Source organism: Oncorhynchus masou, chromosome 12, assembly GCF_036934945.1.
Source record: "Oncorhynchus masou masou isolate Uvic2021 chromosome 12, UVic_Omas_1.1, whole genome shotgun sequence".
Lineage (NCBI taxonomy): Eukaryota > Metazoa > Chordata > Actinopteri > Salmoniformes > Salmonidae > Oncorhynchus > Oncorhynchus masou.
In genome coordinates this window covers 38,640,076-38,651,933 of record NC_088223.1, presented here as the reverse complement: position 1 = coordinate 38,651,933, position 11,858 = coordinate 38,640,076, and the positions used below count along the sequence as shown (strand labels likewise).

The 11,858-nt window shown below is 42.4% G+C and overlaps 1 protein-coding gene across 2 annotated transcripts; it reads right to left on the bottom strand.

The window, feature by feature from the left end:
* Positions 1 to 891: 891 nt before the first annotated feature.
* On the bottom strand, positions 892 to 11,493 carry LOC135550045 (transcription factor AP-2-epsilon-like). Of its 2 annotated transcripts, none has more exons than XM_064980490.1 (7): positions 11,300 to 11,493; positions 9,555 to 10,010; positions 7,113 to 7,167; positions 4,948 to 5,179; positions 4,266 to 4,384; positions 3,794 to 3,932; positions 892 to 1,933 (listed from the first exon to the last, which is right to left on the bottom strand). In XM_064980490.1, the coding sequence occupies exons 1-7, from the start codon at positions 11,324 to 11,326 to the stop codon at positions 1,672 to 1,674; spliced, it is 1,290 nt and encodes a 429-aa protein (XP_064836562.1). In that variant the 5' UTR covers positions 11,327 to 11,493; the 3' UTR covers positions 892 to 1,671. The 2 variants fall into 2 exon arrangements, with proteins under 2 accessions (XP_064836562.1, XP_064836563.1); XM_064980491.1 differs by having other exon boundaries at positions 9,567 to 10,010.
* Positions 11,494 to 11,858: the final 365 nt, after the last annotated feature.

Below are 11,858 nucleotides of genomic sequence, written 5' to 3'. Positions count from 1 at the left end.
TATATTTAAGCGTCGTTTGTTAAATACATAGCATATAAACTCATTTACCTAGCTGTCACAACACTTACAATCCTAATTTACCTCTACATTCAGGAAAAATGTAACCTCTCTACAGCTGGAATAGTGAATACCAAGCCAGTGTGTCTCCAACTCCTCTCTCTTCCTATACCGCAGACAGGTGATTAATAAACATTAAACAATCCCTCCTCTCCCAAACACACCGGAATCTGATGGGAAGAGCAGCATATGTTTGCCTGGAGGCACAGAGAGATGGAGAACAACCCTGCTGAGTGTCAGATATAGGAAAGGAGGGGGAGGGGTAGGTCACAGGGAGATAGGATGGGGGAATTGATACTTGGGGTAATGTGGAGGGAGGGGGCAGGTAAGGAGGTGTAGAGAACAAGCAGATAAGAGAGGTAGTTTAACAGATGGGGGAGAGGGACGGAAGCTGAGGTGCGGTGTTGTGCACTGGTGTCGCGGTGGTCTCCCAGGTAACGGTGGGGCTGGCGACTGCCTGGCACGGTGACAGTTACCGCTGTGATGGTGAGGGATCGTTTTCACTTCATCGCTCTGCCGTAAATGGGCTCTCTGAATTTTTTGTGGCCCCTGGGGTGCACGTTCGCATCAGTAATTATTAATTTGTGTATGTGAGAAAGGGAGGTGAAAATTAGCAACATATTCTCTATCAAAAACGTTTTAGTAAATATGTTTAATTGTATATCTTAAGAAATTATTTTTGAGATAAAAAAAAACATTTTAAAAATTCACTTAAACCATTCATATTTTGAAGGATCTAATTCATGGCCAGTGGTTTTTAGGTATTAGAATTAACCTTGAAAAGCATCCTTCCACCATTATCGACAGTGAATGATAAAACATGATACCCAGGCAGTCTGCATCAGTTATTCTTTAATAATATATTACATTTATGCCGTAATACAATAATAACAGTAATAACATTAATATTAAACATACACAGTAAGTACAAAATGATGTGTTTTTTTTCTTAATTTACCCACACCTACCCTCCCCTTCACCAAAAAAAAAATCCCATAGCTGCCTGTGACACCATGCCCCCACCCCCAAAGAACTCAATTACCCAGCAGCACCCACATAGAATCGTAGTACACAAACTGCCCATCCTATGGGGTGGAGTTGGACGATATCCAATGTCCAGATGAGGAATGAGCAAAACTAAGAAAGTTGGCTGTCCTGGATATGGCTCATCTCTTGTGACGAGATGTTTTCAAAGTGGGTCCAAGTCCAGAGAGTCAAACAGACTTTGAAGGGAAGTAAGCATAGAGATAAATAGTCGTATCTCTACGGGAAGTAGAGGGCATTCCAATGAATGCCGGTTGGGGTATCATCTTGACAGTCAGACAGACATACAGGGACATGAAGTCAGAACTCATTCAGAAAATGTCATTGGCAGTTAGGAATGGACACTGCCTAGAAAACCAGCAGCCCAGAAGAAGTCCATGCGTCTTTGAGTGAAGTGGCCGACACATATACAGCACAAACATCACCATGCCCTTCCCTGTGAGGGATTGGGCCGCAGTAAGAATTTGGGGAAGAAATATGTCGTTGTCCTCTTAAAGGAGGCTAAGAAAGGATGGAATATGGGAATCAGTCAGTCCGTCAAATCTCCAATCTCGTCAGAAGGCGTCCCACCTATTTGCGGTGCTTCATCTCCTTCTCGTGGTGCCCCTTGCCACCCCCCTGGTCCTTGTCCAGCATTTTGATGGCCTCCACCAGATAGCTCTGGAAGGCGGAGAGGGCGGCGCAGATAGCGGGCGTGCCGAAGCCGTGGGTGAGTAGGCTGAAGTGGGTGAGGTTGCTCTGGACCCCGTGCTCCAGACAGGGGTTGGGACGGCTCGCCCCCAGAGGAGAGCGGTCCTGGGACATCAGGTCCACAAACTCCTTGCAGATCTCCCTGAGGAGAAAAAGTTAGAGAAGGGTTAGAATTTTTCAATGCCAACGTCAACATTTTCAGGTCAACGTTTAACAATGTAACGGGACGATCATCACACTCATTAAAACTATACACATATTTCCCAAATAGCTTCGTCTGCTTCACTTAAGCCAAAAATATTTTTTAGTTGGCGTCTGCCCTTCACGCACACTATGTACAGTGGGGCAAAAAAGTATTTAGTCAGCCACCAATTGTGCAAGTTCTCCCACTTAAAAGAATGAGAGGCCTGTACTTTTCATCATAGGTACACTTTAACTATGACAGACAAAATGAGAAAAAAAATCCAGAAAATCACATTGTAGGATTTTTAATTAATTAATTTACAAATGATGGTGGAAAATAAGTATTTGGTCAATAACAAAAGTTTATCTCAATACTATATATATACTTTGTTACCAATGACAGAGGTCACATGTTTTCTGTAAGTCTTCACAAGGTTTTCACACACTGTTGCTGGTATTTTGGCCCATTCCTCCATGTAGATCTTCTCTAGAGCAATGATGTTTTGGGGCTGTTGCTGGGCAACACAGACTTTCAACTCCCTCCAAAGATTTTCTATGGGGTTGAGATCTGGAGACTGGCTAGGCCACTCCAGGACCTTGAAATGCTTCTTACAAAGCCACTCCTTCGTTGCCCGGGCGGTGTGTTAGGGATCATTGTCATACTGAAAGACCCAGCCACGTTTCATCTTCAATGCCCTTGCTGATGGAAGGAGGTTTTCACTCAAAATCTCACCCCATTCCTTCTTTCCTTTACCCGGATCAGTCGTCCTGGTCCCTTTGCAGAAAAACAGCCCCAAAGCATGATGTTTCCATCCCCATGCTTCACAGTAGGTATGGTGATCTTTGGATGCAACTCAGCATTCTTTGTCCTCCAAACACGACGAGTTGGGTTTTTACCAAAAAGTTATATTTTGGTTTCATCTGACATTCTCCCAATCTTCTTCTGGATCTTCCAAATGCTCTCTAGCAAACTTCAGACGGGCCTGGACATGTACTGGCTTAAGCAGGGTGACACGTCAGGCACTGCAGGATTTGAGTCCCTGGCGGCGTAGTATGTTACTGATGGTAGGCTTTGTTAATTTGGTCCCAGCTCTCTGCAGGTCATTCACTAGGTTCCCCCGTGTGGTTGTGATGTCTTGTGATCATTTTGACCCCATGGGGTGAGATCTTGCGTGGAGCCCCAGATCGAGGGAGATTATCAGTGGTCTTGTATGTCTTCCATTTCCTAATAATTGGTCCCACAGTTGATTTCTTCAAACCAAGCTGCTTACCTATTGCAGATTCAGTCTTCCCAGCCTGGTGCAGGTCTACAATTTTGTTTCTGGTGTCCTTTGACAGCTCTTTGGTCTTGGCCATAGTTTGGAGTGTGACTGTTTGAGGTTGTGGACAGGTGTCTTTTATACTGATAACAAGTTCAAACAGGTGCCATTAATACAGGTAACGAGTGGAGGACAGAGGAGCCTCTTAAAGAAGAAGTTACAGGTCTGTGAGAGCCAGAAATCTTGCTTGTTTGTCGGTGACCAAATACTTATTTTCCACCATAATTTGCAAAAAAATTCATTAAAATCCTACACTGTGATTTTCTGGATATTTCTCTCTCATTTTGTCTGGCATAGTTGAAGTATACCTATGATGAAAATTACAGGCCTCTCTCATCTTTTTAAGTGGGAGAACATGCACAATTGGTGGCTGACTAAATACTTTTTTGCCTCACTGTATATCTGTATGTATATGCAACACTTGAGATGGTTCATTATTAGTGAGACTGTATCTACTGTAAGATTGTATTAGGCCCAGACATGGATCACGAGACACTCACTTGGTGGCCAGCAGCATACTGCGTCGTGTGGGAAGCTGCTCGGGGTCACTCTGCCGACACAGATACTCTGCTGTCGCTCTGGCAGGGAACTCCGTCTCGCACACATACCCAAAGTCACGGGCCAGGTGGACTGCCTCACCTGGAAGAGATAGAGAAGACTCGTGAATGGCCGGATGTCAATGTGGAGGTTTGGCAGGAAATAAGGCAAAGCTCAGTTTTTTTACGTGGTGCTCTTGTTTGGATTTACCGTTGGTTTATGGTACTTCATGGTCTTTTATGTTACTATTTATTACCAATTTTCATTCAATTTAATTGTGCAAATACATTTTGGTTGAACAGTTAATTACAGTGGCAGTAGATTTTAATTGAGATTTGACTAAGCGATAACTGGGGAATATGCCCTCTACCTAGAGAGCTGTGTTCACCCAGGAGTGTCTGTCAGTATGTGTACAAGTTACTGTGGACCTCTTACCCTCCACTAGAGCCGTCAGGAGGGTGACGTTGGCTGCCTTGCGTCGCCCAGCGGGGAGATTGAGCCCAATCTTCTCCAGACGCTCTCTCAGACAGCGCCCACCATTCTTTGACTTTGCCCTGAGGGAGGAGAGAGGAGCCAGAGAGACCAGCTTAAGACCTGTCTGTGTGGCCCCGTAACAAACTGCTGAGCCTTGTCCTTGGCTCTGGCTGCCCACTCCTAGGTCTGCTTGTCTGTCTGGGCTGCTTTCACACAAAACTCCCCATGGCCATAGTTTAGTACTGCTGCCACTTGATGGTTTCATTTGGTCCTTTGCTTTTGCGTTCCATTTTTTGTTAGATATGGGTGCCAAAGCACTTCATAGAAGGACAATGATTTGAAATATGCACTATTGTAATCTAATGTATGAACGCCGAGCAGGAAATGTGGTTCATTGCATATGTTTTGGGGAGGAATTGAAAATGTCTGAAAATATATGCATTATTACATTCTCTGTGGAGGAGCGGAACTTTTGCCACTGGATAAATTAAGCAATCAAGGGGTGACAAATATTGTATTCTATTGTCCAGAATACATGAATACATCTGTTGTTCAGAATTGTCTATTTGATTTACTATCATGTGTGAAGCCTTGAAACTGTCTCTCTCTCCCCACCCCTTACTCCAAACTCCGACCCTCTCACCTGCGCAGGACTCCGCCCAACAGGGAAGCGTTGAGGCACTCGGGTGGGGCCAGCCGTCGCTGCACCTCCCCCACGGTGACCTTGTACTTGGAGGTGGAGCTGAGGAGGGAGAGGCGGCCGGGGACGGAGCAGAACACCTCCCCCGGGTTGGACACGGAACCCATCCCTAGACCATCCTTACTGAGGTGGAGAGCCGACAGGGACGAGCCGTTCAGCTTGGAGGGGATGGGAACTGTGGAGAGACAGAGAGACAGAGAGACAGAGACAGAGAGAGAGAGAGTGTGTAAGGGTGAGAGAGGGTGGAAAAGAGGGGGGGGGGGCAAGATAGGAAGAGAGATGATAGAGAAAGATGGGTATTGAGTAAGGGAGAAAAAAAAGAGTTTAGGTGAATAAAAATAATATTTCTACAATTCTTTCTAATATACAAGTAATGTAACTAATGTGTTTATTACATGGATAATAAATCCAGTGGCACATTTTCCCATGTGTTGCCAGCTCTAATTCTGGCACCACTATTGCTGTTGTTGTTTTGGTCACAGCAGGTGGGTTCCCTGTTTCTTTAAGTAACACATCTCATTTCGATCTTATTCACGCCTCACTACTTTCACAGTCACTTTTCTCTGACTGCTAAGCTTAAAGACCTTCATTCTCAAGTATTGAATGTTGCTAGAATTTAAGTTGCCTCTTTACAGGTTTAAAAACTGGGAGAAACTGGGTACAAAGCAGCACCACCATATGAATGCCAATCATGGAATTGTGGCTGAGAAATCATTTGAACTGTTAAAATCTAGGCATCGTGGTATTATTTGCAGGTACTTGAGAGGATTATTCGGAAAATTATTACAATTTAAACGGCCATTCAGTTCCTAATAATGATTTATGTCGACGTAAAAAAAAAAAAAAAAAAAGTTACATCATCTTTTAAACCGTTAATTTGTTTTCCTGAAATTAGCTGATGTAGCCCACTAATCACACGTCTTTTCATGCCAGGACTGTGGGCTGGGATCTAAAGACTGTGGCTCCTATAGGCTGAACTGAGAGGATTGAATTAACCCTTTCCCTAGGTGAGCGTGTGTGTGTGTGTGTGTGTGTGTTATTATGTATGAGTGTGCATTACTGTGTGTCTATGGTATCTTTAGTATCCTCTCCTGCCCCCGTGTGTGTGTGTGTGTGCATGTGGGTGTCTGCATCTCTTCCCCATTTATCCCTTTGGCTCAGTGCATCCTCCCAGTGACTAGCTATACTGTTGCGGAGTTATCTCTGTGCCTACTGTCAGCTGTGCTAGAGCTGCCGCTGTGATGTTTTCTCTCCACTATCTCTCCGTGGGCGGCGTTCGTCTCTTTGCGACGCCCCACTGTGCGGCACAGATTCCCGGACAGAAGGGAGCTCTCTCTATCCCCCATTCAGAGCCAGCCAGGCCCGGCCGCGGAGCAGTGTAGAGGTCTTTAAGGTCTCTGTGTGTGTGTCTCTCTCTGTGTTCTGTTTCGCTCGCTCTCTCAGATCCGCTTATTCATGTAGGCTTTGAGTTTGTTCTATGCTCTTAAATCCGTGGCCATGAGTACGCACTGTAATTGATACACTCTCAACCTCGGCAAATCACTGGAATCATAGTCACTCCTCTTGAAAATGAGTGTTGGTTGCAAAATGTTAAGCATAGCTCATGCATAGATGTCATGTCTCCGGTGTAGTCACTAAAGCGGATTTGGAATTTAAGTATTTCAAGCTGTTTGGAATTCAACTTGAATTGGTTAATCGTGCCCCTGTGTCTTGTGAAAAATCCCAGTTCTTACTATTGGTAATATTAGAGTGATCACACGGCTGTGAATTTCTCCAGAACTCCTTTTATCACTTCTTTCCCCTCCCTTTTCCTTGCCCCACTTCTCTTCTCTCCTCCTTGCTCTAATCCTGCTCTCGCTCTCTCCCTCTTCCTCTCATATGACCATGAACAGTTCATTAAGAATGACTGCCTTTAGGGTGAAGTCTGCAGCCGAGTATTAGAGAACTTTTTGACTTCAAATGAAATAGCAAAACAGAATTATTTATAGTGTGTGTGTGTGTGTGTGTGTGTGTATATATATATATATATATGCTGGAGGGGTGGTTGGTGTTTATAGGGAAGGGTGCGCACACACACACACACAGAGAGAGAGCTCTGCCTCCCTTACCTTTCTTAATGACGGAGTGGTCCAGGATGCCCAAGGCTGATCCCTCCTCCATTCCCTGTGTTGGGTAGATACAGTGGCCAGTCAGGATCATTTATTCACTACCCCCACTAGCCAATTCAAAACCAGTCTGGGCCAAGTGCAATCTATAATTTAGCTCTTGTCACAGTGTAAGAAAATTATAACAGTTGATTGGCAGATTTGCTAGAGTATTGTGGTTTGTTAGGGCATCCGTGTTGGAAACTAGACTCAGAAGAGGGCCGAGAAGCCGGGGTTAATTCTATGTTGAGGTAGTTATTGTGGGGCCCTTATCATAATGCAGTGTATGAAACTTAGCAGACGCTTTTATTCAAGGCCAAGTTAATACACGTACAGTGTCTGTGATCTCTATGAACGGGGTGGAAGAAAAAGCAGTAAACAGAATTCACTATTTCTTGAAATTGGCTGTGCAAATACACAATGTTGTGTGGTCAGAGAACAAAGAAGAAGACAAAAGTTGGCCCTGCTTAACATGGTCTTCACTCTATGAAAACCTAGACACAGAACTGACATGTTGTGTTTGTGAGTTGAGAGCGGGCTTATTGGCATGATCATCACTTTGTCAATTCCATGTCTCTTTTACACATTTTATGTTGTGCATTTTTTTTTTTACATTAAAAGTTGCAAATAAAAAACTATAGCCTAAGTAGGGTATGTTTTTCACTTAAATGACAAAAGGGGCTAATCGATTAGCCTTCATGAGATGAACCCTGCGACCGCACTCCTTTTCAGATGTGAATTCATGGACGTCGGACATTTTCAAAAATGTAATCATTGTGCCCAATTCTCAAGTTACTAAATCTTCATGTAATTATCTATCTTAAGCCTACATATTTTATATGGATGGATCAGGCCTACTTGTCTATTCTGCAAAGAAACTTTATTGAAACATTTTTTTGGGGGGGTATCATTGAACCGCAAAAATAAAGTGACCAATTTAATTCGCTATAACAAATTCAACAAACATTTCAACATTTTAAACGTTGAAGTGTTTGCCATTTGTGGGGTATTTCTATGTTATTCTACATGCGTCATTGAGGAGTGTTAAAAAGAAATCTGCAGAGAGAGATGCTCTTCGTCTCGGATTTATATGGGGCTCAAAACTTGCGAATTTAATCCATTAATCAAATAAAAGGTTCTGTCAAGAGAGCGTTTAACACAAACATGCTCTGGATGACTCCATGCCTTCCGCTTGAGTAAGTGTTTCTTTGTATTAATGACCACGGGAATCAAATTGGTTGCGCCGAATTGTGTCAGAGATGCAGGATGCTTTGAACAAATGCGCCTGAATCTGCACCTGCTTGTGTGTGGTTGACTACTCAATAAATCCATAGCAACGTTTCAACTATTCTTCTTGCTAAAATTGCATGCATACCATACTATGTTCAACACTTTTCCCCATGACTTCAATGGATACCGGCTAAAGGCACCAACGAAATGTTGACTTGCTTCGTGTGTTAGAGGATAGCCTATAGGCCTAATAAATCAGGCTTGAATTTAGACACACAAAGAACAACAAAACTATTCCGGAAGGAAATAATTACAACATATAATATTTCATATTATTATGTACATTTTTCAGGAGATTAGCATCAATTTTGTTAATTTTCCCGCTGCAATTAATACATTGTCAATATGTCATTGAAATCAAAAAAACAAATTAGTTATATATGAGGTAATAGTATAAATGCGCCTATTATTTTATTGATATCGTACTATTTTGTTGATATTTCCAATATCCATGTCTATTTCAATTTACCTGAAAGAAATTGATTTTCCAAATAATCTATTTAAGAACTGCGTCCACAAAATAGGCTAATATAGTTAAACATATCACTAAAATGTTTTCAAGGTCTAAGAATGTAAATGATAGTTGCTTTCAGATATATTTGTGTGATCTCTGCCCGCTATATTTAACATAACAACACTTTGGGGATTAGGTTGAACTAATATAATTTTTAAGCTAACGAGACAAGCGAGCCCCTGCAATTAGTGGACCAATTCCATTTAACATGATTAGGCCTACATGTATCCATCAACGCAATCATCACCACTTAGACAAGTCTCTAGCCTATTTACACTGCCACGGGGAAAAGATGCCATTGGTCTCTAAATAATGTGTATAATGTATTTTTCTAAGGTGGAGCCTTTGGGAGAAAAAAGCGAGTGTGCAAAATACGCATCAAAAGAAGACTGTCACAGTAACAAAAGAAAAGAGAATCCTTGCCATACACACAATTATTCACTAGTTCTTATAGATTCTTCCACAAAATAAATTGTAAACTAATGTAGCAATGATCTACATAATGGGTGCGTGGGTTAGGCTATGCGCTGGAAGGTGACTTTTACGCACGACCAATATAGTGTTTGTGAACGGGAGAAGGAATAATAAAAAGGTCCACGCACAAATAAACCCACCTGCATGTCCTCCAGTCCGTGATGTCCAATGTGCATTCCAAGAGGCCCGTCCCCTAGCGCTGCAGCACCCTCCCCAAGTCCGTGGAGAAGCCGGGGTACCCCGGGGTACTCCCGACGGTGGTCGAGGCTTAAAGCCCGGTGTGACTGTGACAATAGCCCCCCCTCGTCCACTCGCGACCTCTGCGAGTGCCATGCCGCTTGCTGATGCTGATGAATGGAGTTGATGGAGGTGTAGGGGTCCGATAAGTGAGAGTATGCAGAGTCCTGGCTCTGTGAGTATGAGAGCGAAGACTGTGGGTATGGAGGGGGGAAGTACGGAGGTTGGAAGTCAGAGGCCGGTGTGTGGCAGAGCGGTGGAGCCGAGGAATAAGCTGCCTGGTTCAGCGAGGAGAGTTGGGACAGTCGCCCGCTGGGCGAGGAACCGGTCAGTCCGTCCGCGCGGTCCTGTGCATTAAATAAAAAAAAAGTAACTTAGGCTTCGAAATCAAAACTATTTTTTTGATTACATGCAATGCACCAAATGTCAGGCCTATAATTAAATGTATTTTTTTTATTCAAATAATCTTTGCAAAACTATAAATAGTAGCCTAAGCGTTATCATGATCACATTACAATTCGTTATTGATTGTGATTAACTGAACTGCAATGAAATTGAAATCATACAAATAAAATTATTTTAAATCAGTTCGATAGAGCATATAGATCTGTACAAAACTTAGTCTGTCTTGACCACACAAAACAAATACAAATGTAGCTTAAAATCCAACTATTTAATTATAAAATGTCAAAATAACTCAAGGTGTTTGATTTGCATGCCAGACAGGCAGCAGGTGCCTCTGGCATCGCTGCATGACAGTGTCAAAGGTCATGGCCACTGAGAACCCCAACAGAACAAAGGACAGGTATCTAATGCGCAATAGCATCATGTTGCCCCAGGAAATACAATACTCAATATTATAAAATATGTGAACACATTTATGACTACAGGAACTTGAACATATTTGCAATATTTTATTAGTTAAATGTAAAGCAATATAGCCTAAACATAACTTTAGCCATTTTGTCTGAATTAATTTGGGAGTCATCATGTAATATTGTAATAACATACTATCATCAATGCAATCATTTTACAATATTCTCCAACTGTCCTGTAGCCTTCACATATGCATGCACTTCCTGGTTAAAATCGATTTTCTAAAGCTGGGTCCCTCCGATCGATTTTGTTTTGTTGGAACAATGTCCATTATTAGAAACTAACAATGGGGGATTTAAAAGCAAAGAAAAAAGTTCATATAAAATATGTATAAAATAATAAATGCCAACATAAAACCAATAACCACTAGACTAATATATAGGTTACCATCTGAATATGTATGCCTTATACATGTCACACCCCTTTAGTAGTTTCAATTTTCACTATGCTCACCACAGCAAACGCAATGGTACTTTTACAAAAGTATTACTACCATCCCAAAGTGCCATTCTGGTTTTACTTGGTTCTCTTTAAATTCATATTTCGACGGACACTTTGATGCGGTCCGACATTCCGCATACAGTCGATCTATCCGGACAGCTGACAATGACAAAAGCTGCGCCGCTAGTGCGAAGTTAACGTCACATATCTGTGCCCACTCGAGTCAAGACAAAGTTGTAGAAATGGAAAATGACAAGACCATATCGGACCTAATCTGGTCTGCAGACGAGCGCGTAGTATTGAATTTACAAGGACTCACCATAGCCGAATATGTGTGGACTAACATCTCTTCTGGTTACCCAAATTAACGGTCTAGGATATGGATGTCTTGTCCGTGTCACCAAATAGTTATAATCCAAGATACTTTCATGTGTCAACAAGATCCATACAGGAAATAGCTAAAGCTTTTCTTCTTCTTGCTTTTAGAAATGACTCAATCCTCAACCACGTGCTGTTACGGATGCTTCTGTCAGAAAGTGTCCTAAATTTTCTCCATGCATGCGCTACTTATAGGTTTTCCGAACGCGCTCCACAGAAGAGGGGAGGGGTGGGGGTGGGGGTTGGGGGTACAGTTTTCTTAAAGAGATATTCATTCAGACAATCATAAATTTCCCCACATGTATGTTTGATCATTTTCCTACCTTTACTTCCTTTTTAGATTCGAAGTTATTAAACTAACCAGACATCCCATATTATTTGCCTCCTGTTTTAAACGCCAAATGAGAGGTCTCGTCACCAGACAAGTCAAAATAATTTTGGCACAGAGTATGCATCAAATAGACTATTAGTCTATATGAATCAATATCCAGCCTTCTGTT